The sequence below is a fragment of the Monodon monoceros genome, unplaced genomic scaffold, assembly GCF_005190385.1.
Source record: "Monodon monoceros isolate NGI ecotype Baffin Bay Population unplaced genomic scaffold, NGI_Narwhal_1 Super_Scaffold_9, whole genome shotgun sequence".
In the NCBI taxonomy this organism is placed as follows: domain Eukaryota; kingdom Metazoa; phylum Chordata; class Mammalia; order Artiodactyla; family Monodontidae; genus Monodon; species Monodon monoceros.
The window spans coordinates 39,261,875-39,277,689 of record NW_021703786.1 but is presented as its reverse complement, the minus strand read 5'-3'; the positions used below and the strand labels follow the sequence as shown (position 1 = coordinate 39,277,689).

Sequence of the window (15,815 nt, the reverse complement as noted above, 5' to 3'; positions counted from 1 at the left end):
GCGGGGCGCCCGCGGTCCCCTCTGCGCTTTGCCCCATCCTGATCGCCCCACGGGGGCCCTTGAGGAGCTGCGTGTCCCCAGCCTCCGCCCACCCCCCTCAGTCTCACCCTCACCTACTTCAGGGCATCATGTGGCCCCAAGTCCTCAGCGGCGTCGTGGGCAACTGCGTCAATGGGCTGGCCAACTACATCCTGGTTTCCGTGCTGGGCCTGGGGGTCAGGTGAGCACCGGGGCTGGGGCCCCAGCATCTGGGGGTCGTGGGGAACTGGGGGCTGCTGTTCCCTGGGGTTCTTGGGACCCGCTGCCAAGGAGACGGGGTGAGGAGCCGCTGCCCACCCCTGCCCGGCCTGCCCGAAGGGGCCCAGAGTGGGTCTCCCCCGGATGGGGCCCATCCTGGGATGGGGTGCCGGCAGAGCCAGGCCCGTGGCCCTCCCCGCCCGGGCCCGGACTCAGCCGTGGCCCCAGCCCTGCCGTCCCTGCTCTGCCAGGGGCTCGGCCTGTGCCAACACGGTCTCCCAGTTCACGCAGGCCGTCTTCCTGCTGCTCTGCGTCGTGAAGAAGAAGCTGCACCTGGACACGTGGGCAGGTGCGAGGGCCGCCCTTCCTGGGGGCTGAGCGGGCAGGTGGCAGGTGGGGTCCCAGCTGCAGCCCATCGCAGGAGGCCTGGCCCGGGCCTGCCCGCACGTCCCTCAGGGCCCCCGACCTGGCCCCCCCGACCCGGAGGCCCAGGCTTCCCCATCCAGTGTGCCAGGGGGCAGGGCCCTGCTGCGGACAGGCCCAGGGAGCTCTCTGCCGGCTCCCTGGTCTCGGGATGGAGACTGGAGGAGCAGCACGGGTGGTCGGCAGCGGCGGTGCCCACGTTGTTCGCTGAAGCTTCACGACACCTCGTTAGCCCCGTTCATTTACGTGGAGGAAGCTGGTGCAGAGAGGGTTTGTCATTTGCCCCAAAGGCCAGAGGTGGTACGTGGTGGAGCCTGGACCGAACCCGTTCCCAGGCCTCAGGTTCTGAGCTCTTAGCCCCTGAGACAGCGCCAGCGGCACTGGCCAGGCATCCTCCTCCCCCCACGAGCTCCCTCCAGCCCCCACCAGCGCTGGGGCCGCTGGCTAGCCCCCCCACAAGACGCCCAGGTGCCCGGGCCGAAGGCAGGGAGCGGGGCAGGGGGCGGGGCCGCAGGGTGGACCGCGGCTCAGCTGGAGGGCCTCTGCTCCTAGGCTGGTCCAGCCAGTGCCTGCAGGGCTGGGGCCCCTTCTTCCGCCTGGCCGTGCCCAGCATGCTCATGACTTGCATTGAGTGGTGGGCCTACGAGATCGGGAGCTTTCTCATGGGTACGTGGACAGCTGGGTGCGGGGAGCCGTGTGGGCCGCCCCCCAGCTCAGGACCCCCTCTCCCGGATGGGCGGTCCCCCAGCCCGGCCCGTCTCCCCACCGGGCCGTGAGCTCCCGGCGCTGCGCGGCGTAGGCCTGGTACTGAGTGGACGCCTGGGGCGTGGTGGTCAGTCAGCGAGGGAGTGAGGCCCCGCTGATGCGTGAGCAGCTGTGGGCATCGCCTGGCACGTTGTACGCTCATCAGTGGACTCGGTCCAAACAGCCAGGGCTGGGGTGGCCCCTAGAGACCTGCCAGTCCACCCCTGACCCCATCGGAGACGAGAACATGGACCCCAAGAGTTAGGTGGTCCGGAGTCACCCGGCAGGGCTGAGAACTGAACTCTGCTTTCCTGCCCCTGGTCCAGTTTTTCCCTTCTTCATCACACCTCATACACAGAGGAGAGACCCTGACCCTGTAACACCTGGGCAGGGGTCTCCTGGAGGGCTGGAGCCCAAGCGGGAGCTTTCTTTGCTGCATCTGCCCTTGGAAACCACTGGCCCCTCGGCCCCCGAGCGAGGGGCTTGCTGTCAGCCCAGGGCTGTGGGCTGGCCGGCCGGGCACTCACCATGTCCCCTGCCACCCCCAGGCCGGCTCAGCGTGCTCGACCTCTCTGCCCAGGCCATCATCTACGAGGTGGCCACTGTCGTCTACATGGTGAGGCTCGATGGGGGTGCCTTCGCCATGCCCTGCCCCCAGCCTGGCCCCCTGACGGCCTGGGGGTGTCAGAGGAGGGGGGAGCTGTCCCCTCAAAGGCTGTCTCTGTCTCCCGAGGCACCCTCTGGACCTCCTGTACCCACCAGGCCCAGGCCCTGCCAGACACACGTGGCCCACGGCTGCTCTGCTGAATTCACGATGTTGCAACTGTTTTGAATTAATTAGCACCATTTAAAATAGGGAGATTTCACATCACAATCTAGATATTGGCATTTTTTTGAAAAATGGGACATGCCATTTAGCAGTGAGCCCACGTTCCTGCACACCCCAGCTGGTGGGAGCTGGGGAACAGTGGCCCTCGTGAGGGCATTTCCTCGCGTCCACCGTGGACCCCGCAGCTCCTTCCTCTCCCCCGGACACGTGGGTTGTCCCGTGTCACTCGTGTAGCATCTGCCAGCCTCTTGGGCCATTCAGTCTGTGACCCTAGCTTTAATCAAAAATCATCACGCACTAAACTAATTTATAAGGTGATTCTTGTTATGGATGGCTTCCGCTGAAACTTTTCTTCTTACAGGGAGCTTTTCTAACATAGTTAGAACCACATCCACCTCTTCTTTTTTTTTTTTTTTTTTTAATTTTTACTTATTTATTTTTGTGGTACGCGGGCCTCTCACTGTTGTGGCCTCTCCCGTTGCGGAGCACAGGCTCCTGACGCGCAGGCTCAGCGGCCATGGCTCACGGGCCCAGCCGCTCCGCAGCATGTGGGATCTTCCCGGACCGGGGTACGAACCCGTGCCCGCTGCATCGGCAGGCGGACTCTCAACCACTGCGCCGCCAGGGAAGCTCCCACGTCCGCCTCTTTAACATGCATTTACACCTGAGTTTCCGGCAGCGCGTTGATTTCGGTTGCCTGTGATGTCTGATGGCCCGGCCCGGTGGGTTTGGCCCTGGGTAGCCCAGCCCACCTCCCAGGTCTCGGCCTGTCGCCAGCAGCCTCGCGGGCCCCGCCCCCCGGGACACATCCTGCCTCCCTCTCGGCCCCCGGGGCAGGAGGGGAGCTCTAACCACCACACCTTATTTCTCTGATCCCAGATTCCCATGGGGCTCAGCATCGCGGTCTGTTTCCGAGTGGGGACGGCCCTGGGAGCCGCAGACACCGTGCAAGCCAAGCGATCTGCCGTCTCAGGCACCCTCTGCACAGGTGGGTGGGGTCGGGACCTAGGCGGGGGAGGGCTTGGGAGCCAACAGTTCACCTTCCAAACCTGTCATACCTGCCACGTGGCCTAGAGCAGCCCCTCTGACCAGCAGCAAGCCTGCTGTGCTCCTTCCGCTCCTTCCCTGCCGCTGGGGTTCTGGGCTGTCAGTTGCCATCCCTTAGTGCGACTCTGGGAAAGCCGGTCCCCCTTCGAGCCTGCCCTGCCGGCATTTCCACGAGCTTGGGACCTGCCCATCCCAGCCCTCAGAGTGGCCCCATCTGTGTCCATCCTGCCTCTGCTTTCTGCAGCTGCCAGGCTCAGATCAGCTCCTCGTGCGGAGCAGTGGCTCTCAGGCTTCAGCCCTGGGGGTGGGGTAGGGGTGTGTGTGTGAAAACACAGAACCCCACCTGCCGGAGTTTCTGACTCCGTAGGTCGGAGGTGATGGTCTGAGAATATGCATCCTCTAACCAGCTACCAACGATGCTGCTGCAGCCGGTGCAGGGACCCCACTTTGCGAACCACAGGAGGAAAGGCGTTTCACATGTGGTGCCCTCCTTGCCAGACCACAAACGAGGGTCTTAGTCCAAATGAACATGGGGTGGGGCTGGACAGGTGGAAGCTGGGCCGTGCCTTTGGTCTCTTACAGTTGGCACCTCGCTGGTCGTGGGCACCCTGTTGAGCCTCCTAAGGAATAAACTGGGCCACATCTTTACCAATGACGAGTAGGTAATCAGTTGTCTCACTTCTGGGGATGCCAGGTGCTCCCCAGCTGGTCCCCAGAGACGCCCCCTCTACTGCTCACCTGTCGGTAGATGGCACCAACCAAAGGGCAGGGCAAAATTTGGGGGCTTCTCGGGGGGTTAAGACGCATGTCCCCCAGACACAGGGAAACTCAGAGACAGGAGCATCAGTTACGTTGGCGTGGGGCAGGGGCAGAATAGAAGGGACGCAAAGGACACTCCAAGGATGCGCTCGTGTCTTATTTCTCCCGTTCTCCTGCAGGGAAGTGGTCGCCTTGGTCAGCAAGGTCCTGCCGCTTTACGTCGTCTTCCACCTGTTTGAGGCAGTCTGTGTGAGTCCTCCTCTGACCCGCCCCCCACGTTCACGCACCCTCCCCGAGGCCGGTCAGGGCTGTGAGCGTTAGCTCACCGATTTGCAGAGAGGGCTGACCGGAGAAGAAGCGCCCGAAGTGTCCGCTCGTGTTGGTTCTGTCACTCAAAATAACGAGCCCCCTTCTGCTGTGCAATTCCAACACGCCAGAGACGCACGCAGATGAGCAGAATCCTGAACCCTGGCCCCAGTGCAAACTCACGACTCCGTTCCTTCCTCATTCCCCGGAGCGGGGGCCAGGAGCAGTCGCGCCAGTTGCCAGAGCAAAGGGACACTTCGGAGGAGTGGGTTGGCCCAGAGTACAGCGGGCCTGACTTCCTGCTCCTGTGATCGCTAAAGGGCAGGTCCCGTTTAGTGCAGGTTTGAACTATGTGAACTTTTAAAAGCGTGGCAGAAAGAAAAAGCACTGAAGTCTCATTTGATAAGCAGAATTTTGAAATTCTGGGTCTTCTACTTCACATCTCGGGTCCCGTGAATCTTTCAGGAAGGCATTCCGAGCGTAAAACCCACGTCTCTTCATGGAGTGAGTGCTTAGCCAGCAGCACTGAGCACTGGGGCAGACACCTGCACGAGGATTATCATCAACGCTTATGGAAAATAAACAACCTTGGGAGAAACTGTTCGTGCAGGATTTCTCCAAAAGCCCCAGTGCTCTCTGCCCAGTTCCCTGTATGTTCCAGGACTGGCCTTTGAATTTAGCCGGGCAGATACCTGGCGCACGTTTCTGACCTCAGCAGGACCGCTTGCTCTGGGCTGGTTTTTGGCATCAAATCCATAGCGTTTACCGCAGAACATTAAGAGAAACTAGCTTATGGGTTCTGTTTTTGCTTTTGTCATGGGCTGGTGTTAAGGGCACTATTATTACTTTTTCTCTAGCTCCAAGGTGAGGCCACGGCTGAGAGATTCCTCCTGCAATGTAAGGTCAGGGGGTGCTCTGGCTTCTAAATGTTCTGAAGGCAGCACCTCTCCGTTCAGTTTGCCCACCAGGGAACCCAAGGTAGACGTGCAGTTAGCAATTGCAAGGGACCTTAGAGCTTGTGTATCTGCATCTATCATCTTTCCCCCCGGCTAGATCTATATCATTCTTTTTTTTTTTTTTTTTTTTAATTTATTTATTTATTTATTTTTGGCTGCATTGGGTCTTCGTTGCTGCGTGCGGGCTTTCTCTAGTTGCGGCAAGCGGGGGCTACTCTTTGTTAAGGTGCGTGGGCTTCTCATGGCGGTGGCTTCTGTTGTTGTGGAGCACGGGCTCTAGGTGCACGGGCTTAAGTAGTTGTGGCGTGTAGGCTCAGTAGTTGTGGCATGCGGGCTCAGTAGTTGTGGCATGCAGGCTCTAGAGCACAGGCTCAGTAGTTGTGGCGCACAGGCTTAGTTGCTCCATGGCATGTGGGATCTTCCCGGACCAGGGCTTGAACCCGTGTACCCTGTATTGGCAGGCGGATTCCTAACCACTGTGCCACCAGGGAAGACCCGATCTATACCATTCTTAATTTATGTGTTCCATGGACCTAATCTTTATTTTATATTTTTTATAACTTTCTTGAGTTTTAATTTACGTACTATAAATTCATGCATTTTAAGTACATAAGTCAATCCTTTAAAATAAATTTATACTTGTGCAGCCAGCACTGCAATCCAGTTTTAGAATATTTTCATCACCCCCCCCAAAATTCCTGGGGCCTGTTTTTTTTTTTAAATTAATTAATTAATTTTTGCTGTGTCGGGTCTTGGTTTCATTGCGAGGGCTTTCCCTAGTTGCGGCGAGCGGGGGCCACTCTTCATCGCCCGCGCGGGCCTCTCACTATCGCGGCCTCTCTTGTTGCGGAGCACAGGCTCCAGACGCGCAGGCTCAGTAGTTGTGGCTCACGGGCCTAGTTGCTCCGTGGCATGTGGGATCCTCCCAGGCCAGGGATCCAACCCGTGTCCCCTGCATTTAGCAGGTAGGCTCTCAACCACTGCGCCACCAGGGAAGCCCCATGGGGCCTGTTTTGAAGTAACTCCCTGCTCCCATGGCCAGCCCTAGGCAATCCACTGACTTGCTTTCTGTCTGTGTGAACTTGCCTTTTCTGAATATTTCATAGACATGGAGTCATATAGTATAATCATACAGTCTTCCGTGTCTGGTTTCGTTCACTTAGTGAAATGCCTTTGAGGTTTGTCCATGTTGTGGCATTTTTCAGGACTTCGTTTCTTTTTTGTGGCCGAATGGTGTTCCATTGTGTGGCTGTCCCATGCTTTGTGTACCCATTCACCAGGTGATGAGCGCTTAGGTTGTTTTCAGTGTTGGCTGTTGTGACTAAGGCTGCTGGGAGCACTCACGTACAAGTCATCACGTGGACGTATGTTTTTGCTCCTCTTGGTAGAGCCCTAGGACTTGAATTGTTAGGTTGAGGCGTAAGTTTATTTTTAACTTTCTAAGAAACCGTTAAGCTGTTTTCCAAAGCAGCTGTACCATTTTACATTCCCACCAGCAATATATGGGGATTCCAGTTCCTCCCCCTCCCTTGCCAATTCTTGGTATTGTTTGTCTTAAAACTTTAAAAACAGAATTTATTGTTAAGACCAGTTTTGGGTTTACAGAAAAATTGAGAAAATACAGCGAGTTCCCATAAACCCCTCTCTCTTCTCCTTTCCCCTTTTATTTACATCCGGTATTAGTGCAGGACATTTGTTTAGTTGATGAAGGAATATTGATACATTATAATTAATTAAGTCCGTCGTTCTCCATAGGGTTCATTGCTGGCATTGTACATTCTATGGATTTTGACAAAGGTATAATGACACGGACCCACCATTATAGAATCATACGAGATACAAACTACTATATATAAAATAGATAAACAACCAGGTCCTACTGTAGAGCACAGGGAACTGTATTCAACATCCTGTGATAAACCATAGTGGAAAAGAATATATATATCTCTCTATATCTATATCTGAATCACTTTGCTGTACAGCAGATACTAACACAACATTGTAAATCAACTATACCTCAATTAAAAACAAAGAATCATGGGAGTTCCCTGGTGGCCTAGTGGTTAGGATTCGGCACTTGCGTTGCGGTGGCCCGGGTTCAATCCCTGGTCAGGTAGGGCCAAAAAAAAAAGGAATCATATGCATAATTTCACTGCCATAAAAATCCTCTCTGCTCCCCATGTTCATTCCTCCCCTCCTCCCGCTGTCCCCCTCCCTCACCCGCTGACCATCTCTGATCTTTTTATTGTCTCTGTAGTTTTGCCTTCTCCAGTGTCTTATAGTTGGAGGTAAACAGCACGTAGCCTTGTCAGGTTGGCTTCTTTCATTTAGTCATGAGCACGTAAGGGGCCTCCACTGGGTCTTTTCGTGGCCCGACAGCTTGTTTCTTTTTGGCACTGATGCTTCCCTGTCTGGACGGAGCACATTAAAGGACAGGGTGGTTGCTTCCAAGTTTGGCCAATTATGAATAAAGCTGTGAACATTATTGTGCAGGCTTTTGTGTGGACATAGTTTTCAACTCTTTCTGCAAATCCCTGGCTGCATGGTGGTTGGATAGCATGGTAATATTATGTTTAGCTCTGTAAGAAATTGCCCTACTGCCTTCCAAAGTGGCTGCACCATTTTGCACTCCCATCAGCCATCGGTGAGAATGCCTGTTGCTCAGCATCCTCACCAGAATTTGGTGTTGTCAGTGTTTTGATCCTAGTCGTTCTAACGGGTGTGTAGCGGGGTCTCATTGCTGTTTTAACTTGTAACTTGCAACTGACACGTAATGTGGAGCATCTTTTCATACGCTTATTTGCCATCAGTGTGTCTTCCTTGGTGAGGTGTCTGTTCAGAGCCCATTTTAAAATTGGCTTGTTTTCTTATTGTTGTGTTTTAAGAGCTTTTGTTTAGTTTGTTTTTAATTTTTATTTTTATTGGAGTATAGTCGATTTACAATGTTGTGTTAGTTTCAGGTGTACAGCAAAGTGATTCGGTTATACATATATACGTTGTAAAATGTATTCTTTTCCATTATGGTTTATCTCAGGATATTGAACATAGGTCCCTGTGCTATACAGTAGGACCTTGTTGTTTATCCATCCTATATATAATAGTTTGCATCTACCAACCTCAAACTCCCAGTCCATCCCTCCCACACATCCCTCCCCCAATAATTCTTTATATGTTCTACACATAAGTCCTTTATCAGGTATATGATTTGCAAGCCCAGTCTGTGGCTTGACTTTAATTTTCTTATTTATTTATTTATTTATTTTAAAAAAATACCTATTTTTATTTTTGGCTGCATTGGGTCTTCATTGCTGTGTGCGGGCTTTCTCTAGTTGCGGCGAGCGGGGGCTACTCTTCGTTGTGGTGTGCGGGCTTCTCATTGCAGTGGCTTCTCTTGTTGTGGAGCACGGGATCTAGGTGCACAGGCTTCAGTAGTTATGGCGCGTGGGCTCAGTAGTTGTGGCACACGGGCTTAGTGGCTCCGTGGCATGTGGGGTCTTCCCGGACCAGGGCTCGAACCCGTGTCCCCTGCATTGGCAGGCGGATTCTTTTTTTTTTTTTTTTCTTTTCTGTACGCGGGCCACTCACTGTTGTGGCCTCTCCCATTGAGGAGCACAGGATCCGGATGCACAGGCTCAGCGGCCATGGCTCCTGGGCCCAGCCGCTCCACAGCACGTGGGATCTTCCCAGACCGGGGTACGAACCCGTGTCCCCTGCATCGGCAGGCGGACTCTCAACCACTGTGCCACCAGGGAAGCCTGGCAGGCGGATTCTTAACCACTGCGCCACCAGGGAAGCCCCCTCACTTTCTTAATCTTTTGAGCTGCAAAAATTTGCACTTTTGATGTAGTCCAGTTTCTTTTCTTTTCTTTTATGGCTCACGCTTTTGCTGTCATATATAAGAAATCTTTGCCTAACCCAAGGTCACAAAGATTTTCTCCTATGAATTCTTCTAGACATTTTATAGTTTTAGGTCCTACACTTATGTTTATGATTCATTTTGAGCCCGTTTTTGTGTTTGGTACGAGGTAAGGGTCTAAGTTTATTTTTTTGTGTGTGGATATTCAAGAGTCCCAACACCATTCTTGGTGTGTGAAAGGCTATTCCCTCCCCAGTGAATTATCTTGGCACTTTGGTCAAAAATCAATTGGTTGTAAATGTAGTGATTTATTTATAGATTCATAATTCTGTTTCATTAATTTATATGCCCATCCTGTGCCAATACTACACTGTCTTAATTACTGTAGCTTTATAGTGAGCTTTGAAATAAGTTAGTATAAATCTTCCAACCTTGTTCTCTCTTTTTAATTGGTTTTGTTCTTCTAGATCCTTTGCATTTCCATATGTATTTTAGAACCAGCGTGTTAATTTCTACTAAAAAGCCTGCTGGGATTTTGAAAGGAATTGTGTTGGCTCTGCAGAGCAACTTTGGGAGAATTGTCATCTTAACAGTATTGTTAAAATGGACATGGAATGTCTCTCCGACTAGTTAGATTTTCTTTAATTTACCTCAGCAATGTGCTGTAGTCTTCAGTGGTCAAAACCTTGCATTACTTTTGTTAAATTTATCCCCAAATATTTTGTTCTTTTTGATGGTATTATGAATGGAACTCTTAATTTCATTTTTAGGTTGTTCATTGCTAGTTTATAGAAAGATAATTGATCTTTGTTTATTGATCTTTTATCCTGTGACCTTGTTAAACTCATTCTAGTAGTTTTTGGTGTGTGGAGTCCTTAAGGTTTTCTCCATATAGGATCATGTCATCTGTGAATAAGGAGTTTTACTTCTCCCTTTCCGTCTGGCTAAACCTCCAGTACGATGTTGAGTGGAAGTGGCAAGAGCATACACCTGTGCCTTGTTCTCGATGTTAAAGGGAAAGTATTCAGCCTTTCAGCATTAAATATGTTATCTGTAAAATTTTTATACATGCCCCTTATTGAGGCTGAGGAAGAGCCCTTCTCCTAGTTTGAAACATTTTCTCATGAATGCGTGCTGGATTTTGTAGAATGCTTTTTCTGTATCTACTGAGATAATCACATGGTTTTGTCCTTTATTACTATGGTGTAATTACATTAATTGATTTTCAGATGTTTTACCTTGCATTCCTGGGATAAAACCCTCCTGATCATGGCGTGTATCTTTTCTAATATATATCACTGAATTTGGCTTCCTAGCATTTTGTTAAAGATTTTGCTTCTACATTCATGAGAGATATTGGTCTGTGATTTTTATCTTTTCCTTTGTGATATCTTGATCTGGCTTTGGTATCAGCATATCATTGGCCTCCTGGAATGATTTTGAAAGTGTTCTCTCCTCATACCTATACATTTTGAGTTTGTGAAGGATTGCCATTATTTCTTCTTTAAACATGTGATAGAATTCACCAGTGAAGCCATCTGGGCTTTTGTCTGGCTTTTGTCAGAAGATTTTTAACTAATTTAATTTATTTACTTGTTATAGATCTATTCACTTTCTATTTCTTTTTTAAAAAATTTATTTATTTTATTAATTTATTTTTGGCTGCGTTGGGTCTTTGTTGCTGTGCGCAGGCTTTCTCTAGTTGTGGTGAGCGGGGGCTACTCTTCGTTGCGGTGCGCAGGCTTCTCATTGCAGTGGCTTCTCTTGTTGTGGAGCACGGGCTCTAGGCGCGCGGGCTTCAGTAATTGTGGCACGTGGGCTCAGTAGTTGTGGCTCGCGGGCTCTAGAGCGCAGGCTCAGTAGTTGTGGCGCACGGGCTTAGTTGCTCCGTGGCATATGGGATCTTCCTGGACCAGGGCTCGAACCCATGTCCCCTGCATCGGCAGGTGGATTCTTAACCACTGCGCCACCAGGGAAGTCCCTCAGTTTCTATTTCTTGTTGAGTTTGTTTTAATAATGTGTGTCTTTCTAGGAGTTTATTCACTTCAACTAAATTGTCTAAATCTTTGGCATGAAGTTGCTCATAATATTCCCTTAAAGTCCTTTTCTTTAGGGAAAGTAGTAATGTCTCTCCTTTCATTCCTAATTTTGGTAATTTGTGTCTTCACTTTCCTGTTTTCTTGGTCTTATTTTACCAAGGTCAAATCCTTAGTATAAGTGTTCGTCAGTTTTGTGGATCCTATCGAAGAACTAGAATTTTGGTTTCATTGATTTTTCTCTGCTGTTTTCTGTTGACTGTTTCAATGAATTCCACTTTAATTCTTATTATGTTCATCCTTCTGCTTTATTCAGGCATAGTTTGCTTTTCTTTACTGGTTTCCTAGGGTGGAATATTAAGCTACTGATTTGAGACCTTTCTTTTCTAATATGGGCATTTAAAGCTATACATTTTCCTCTAAGTATTGCTTTAACTGCATCTCATAAATTTTGATATATTGTATTTTTTTTAATTCAAAATATTCTAAAATTTCTCTTGTGATTTATTTTTTGACCCGTGGGTTGAGAAGTGTGTTGTTTAATTTCCAAATATTTGGCGGTATTTCCAAAATTCTTTCCGGTAGACATCTCTAATTTAATTCTGTTGTGGTCAAAGAACATCTTTTGTATTAATCCAGTCTTTCTAAACATATTGCGAGTGCCAAGTCATAACCACTAGACCTCCAGGGATCTAGATGTACTGAGGCCTGCTTGGTGATGTACCATAGGTCCATCCCAGAGAGCAGCCTTTCCCCAAGGCCTGCTGTTTTGTTTAGTCTTGCCTGTGATCCTGTCTCCTCCACAAACTGCAGCTGCTGTCTCTGCTCAGTTTTGTATTTCTTGTTTTTAAGCTTAGCTTCCTAGGGGTCACCCCTATGTCTGCATAGCTCAGTGTTCAGCCAGTTACTGTTTGGAGGGGACGCTCAGGCACCTCTGACCGCTGGTAGGGCTTCCGTTCTCTGCTGAAGGAGCCGAGTATGGGCCGGGGCCCACGCACAGTTCAGGCTGTTTTCAAGTCTGCCCCAGCTTTTACTTTCTTCTGGGTCCTCCTGTGTCTCTTCTGTGCATGTGCACAGGCTCCACTGTCCAGGATGTGTGGGAGGCTTGGGCCTGCTACAGCCTCTGCTACATGCATGCTCAGCCTCTGGTCCACTTGGGACAGAGAACTTACCAAGCATCCCCTGCCCCAGCTGTTTCGTCTCATTGGAGCTCTCCGTAAAATCACTTGTCCACCGGTCCACTGCTTCTCCCTAACAGGCCCACAGCCTCAGGCTAGCGGGCCCACTGAAACTGTCTCTGTAATTCACAGTGCTCTAAAGGGCTTCTCAGCCTTGGCACTACTGACATTCTAGGATGGATAATTCTTCGTTGTAGGGGGGCTGTCCTGGGCATCGTAGGATGTTTAGCAGCAACCCTGTCCTCAGCCCGCTAGATGCCAGTGCACCCCCCCACCCCGAGTTGTGACAACCAAAACCAGCTCCAGACATTGCCACATGTCCCCTGGAGGGCAAAACCACCCCCCAGATGGAGAAATACTGGTCCAGAGCACATCAGTCGTAATTTGGCAGAAGTCTTTTTTTAACCAGAAAGGATCATCTTTTATGTCATGATATATATTGATGAGAAACATGTGTGCCATATTTTAAAGTTGAAGAGGCACACATCTCCTACCCCCAACGCATTTACCTCTTTGCTCAAATGTGGGAAAGCAAACCACACAATACTCCCCATCCCTCATCTTAACAAAAGTAACCGAACATCTGTTGATCGATAGTGCTGACAGAGCATGCGCGGAGCCTGTAGTTCTTTAGCTCATTAGGTCTGGGATCGAGCTGGGAGGATGAGACAAGTGAAGAGGTAGTGCTTTCTGTAGACAGGTCTCACGAGAGCGTCATCATGGGGGCAGCAGCGGGAAAGGCTGCCTCTTCCATACAGAACAAGACACCTTCACCTGCCGGCAGGAAGGCAGGATAATGCCCCAAAGACACCCACATTGTGATCCCCCGGACCTGTGGGCGTCACGTGGCAAAAGGGGTCTTTGCAGATGTGATTAAGCCGAGGGTCTTGAGGTGGGGAGACTGTCCTGGATTATCCAGGTGGCCCAGTGTTTTCAGAGGTCCTTAGAAGTGAGAGAGGGGGAAGCAGAGATCAGAGCGATGCCTTTGCTGTCTGGGGCCCGCGGGCAGAAACGCAGGCGCCTCTAGAAGCTGCAAAAGGCAGTGAAGCAGATTCTGCCCGGGGCCTCGAGAAGGAACCAGCCCCACCTTCAGCATAATGGGACCATTTCGGCCTTTTACTCTCAGGAACCGTAAAATAATCCGCGTGTTTTGTTTTAAGCCACCGTTTGTGGTAACTTGGTGCAGCAGCAACAGGAGACCTACACACAGTCCGTATGAAGCGAGTTCAGTTTCCCAAGCCGGTGGGTAGTCCGTCACCAACTTCACCTTCCCTCTCCAGGGAGGCAGTCTAGGTGTCGACCGGGGCTCTGGAGTTGTGTCCGAAATGCAGCGGCTTCTGTGTGACCCCGCGCAGGTCCCCGCTGGGAAGGAAGGGGGACGAGGGCCCATCCTGGTCCCGTGCTGTGGACTTAAACGAGGCCATGCCCCGTAGATTCCTGCGGAAGCCCCCGCTGCTGAGACCCCCGTCAGCCTCAGCGTCACCAACCCCGGCCCCCTCTGCCTCCCTGCAGTGTCTCTACGGTGGGGTCCTGAGAGGGACCAGCAGGCAGGCCTTCGGGGCCGTCGTGAACGCCGTCACGTACTACGTCGTCGGCCTCCCGCTGGGCGTCGTGCTGACCTTCGTGGTCGGGCTGGGGATCACGGGTACGTGGAGTGGGCGGAGGCGGGGCGCCCCGGGCGTCATCAGACACTCCCACCGCCCCGTGTCCCGCAGGCCTCTGGCTGGGCATGCTGGCCTGTGTCTTCCTGGCCGCCGCGGCCTTCGTCACCTACACCGCCTGCATGGACTGGAAGCGGGCTGCGGAGGAGGTGAGTGCCGCCCCCCCAGAACGCCAGGGGCGCGCCTCAACGTCTCCCGTCATGGAGACGGTGCGGTGTCAGCGGCGCCCCTTCCGGGTACCACCCCAGACCCACAAAGGAAACCTCAGCAGCCCGACTGCCAAAGGCCAGACTAAAGCCAACGGCTCAGTCAAACTCGTCTGAACGTGGGTGAGCCCCGAGGGTGCTGGGACCTTGGAAGAGGCGATGACAGCACCCTGTCGCCGTCCTCTCGGAAGAACTGAAACCTCAGAGGCATTAAAGCCACAGCTTCGGCTGCAGGCTGAGCGTGGAGGGGGTGCTCGCGGACCGAATCCCCACAGAGTGGGGGTTTGCCTTCAGTGTGTAGATCCAGGCCTCCTGACGTCTGAGACAACGGATTAACACAGCCCTGAAACACCACCCCTGGAAAGTCCCCCAGAAGGGTGAACACGGGCAGACCTCGCTGCACTGCGCTTTGTAGATGCTGTGGTTTCTACAAGTTGAAGGTCTGGAGGGAGCCCGCATTGAGCCCGTCTATCGGCGCCATTTTCCCAGCAGCATTTCTCACTTCACGTCTCTCACGTTTTGCTAATTCTCGTCATATGTCGAGCCTTCTCATTATCATCTCCTTTATGGGGAGGTGTGATCACTGATCTCTGATGTCATTATTGCAAAAAGCTGGTGACCTGCTGAAGGCTCAGGTGATGGTTAGCATTTTTCAGCAAAGAGGCACTTTTTAACTGCGGCAGGGACGAGGCTTTTTTAGACATGATGGTATTGTGTGCTTAACAGACTCCAGTATCGTGCAAACATCACTTTTATGTGCACCGGGAAACCAGAAAACCCCTGTGAGTGGCTCTGTTGTGACATTCGCTTTATTGCAGTGGTCTGGAGCCTCCGAGGTGTGCCTGTGTATGACCACGTCCTGCTCGGCCTGCAGGGCACAGCTGAGGCCAGGGTGGACAGCAGGCCGACCGGACAACTCCGTCTCTTTCAGGTGCAGAAACGTGTGGGGCTGCCGCCCCAGGCCGCTGAGAGCACAGCCCCCAGCCTCAGACCCGGGCCTGAGAGAGCAGTCTTATCTTCAGGTAACACTGCCCCGCGTGCGCGGGTGAGCGGGAACCGCGCGAGCCCCAGCTGCCTTTCTTCCTCAGTGTGACAGTGTCCTCCGTCCTAGCGCCAGGAGGGTAACACTAACGTCTGCTATCTAAGAGGCCCCGGGAAACAGGCCCCGTCCCTCCCCAGCCTGGGGGGCAGTGAGCCTCGGTTCCGTTCAGATGAGGGAGTGGGTTGGGTGCTTAGGTCTCTTCCCCGTCATCCTGCAAATGCAAAGGCAGGGGATGAGGTCAGAGCACGGGCCGTTGGACCCTAGAGCGTGTTGTCAGCACTCACCTCCTGCCCGGGGGGGAGGCCTGCAGGCGTGGGTTGGGCAGGTCAGCCTGGCTTGACTCAGCAGCGTGCGGGCGCTTCCCACCGACACCCCGAACCCCACCAGGTGGCCGCTCTGCTGCCCTGGGGCGGGCGCTGGTTATCACGGCCCAAAGCCCCGGTTATCCCAGTGCCTGTGCATCGTCTTGCAGTGGGGAACCAGCTGCAGACTCTATGGGTTTCACTTGTCACGAGGGAACGTGCAAAGGCAGCTC

At 52.3% G+C, this 15,815-nt stretch overlaps 1 protein-coding gene across 11 annotated transcripts in view; it reads left to right on the top strand.

The window, feature by feature from the left end:
* The window catches only part of SLC47A2 (solute carrier family 47 member 2), a 31,605-nt gene that overhangs the window by 6,307 nt on the left and 9,483 nt on the right, over nt 1-15,815 (top strand). For 5 of the 11 annotated variants that reach the window (XR_003791948.1, XM_029211823.1, XM_029211824.1 and 2 more), the window contains exons 3-11: nt 123-220; nt 520-1,326; nt 1,953-2,020; nt 3,113-3,221; nt 3,863-3,938; nt 4,219-4,288; nt 13,884-14,016; nt 14,087-14,181; nt 15,170-15,260. Coding sequence is in view for 8 of the 11 variants with exons in the window: in XM_029211823.1 (XP_029067656.1) it covers nt 123-220; nt 520-1,326; nt 1,953-2,020; nt 3,113-3,221; nt 3,863-3,938; nt 4,219-4,288; nt 13,884-14,016; nt 14,087-14,181; nt 15,170-15,260 (1,547 nt within the window). In the remaining 3 variants the exon portion in view is untranslated. Of the gene's footprint in view, nt 1-122; nt 221-488; nt 1,327-1,952; nt 2,021-3,112; nt 3,222-3,862; nt 3,939-4,218; nt 4,289-13,883; nt 14,182-15,169; nt 15,261-15,815 lie in introns of all 11 variants that reach the window. The other 6 variants (XM_029211829.1, XM_029211827.1, XM_029211830.1 and 3 more) reach the window with 5 other exon arrangements.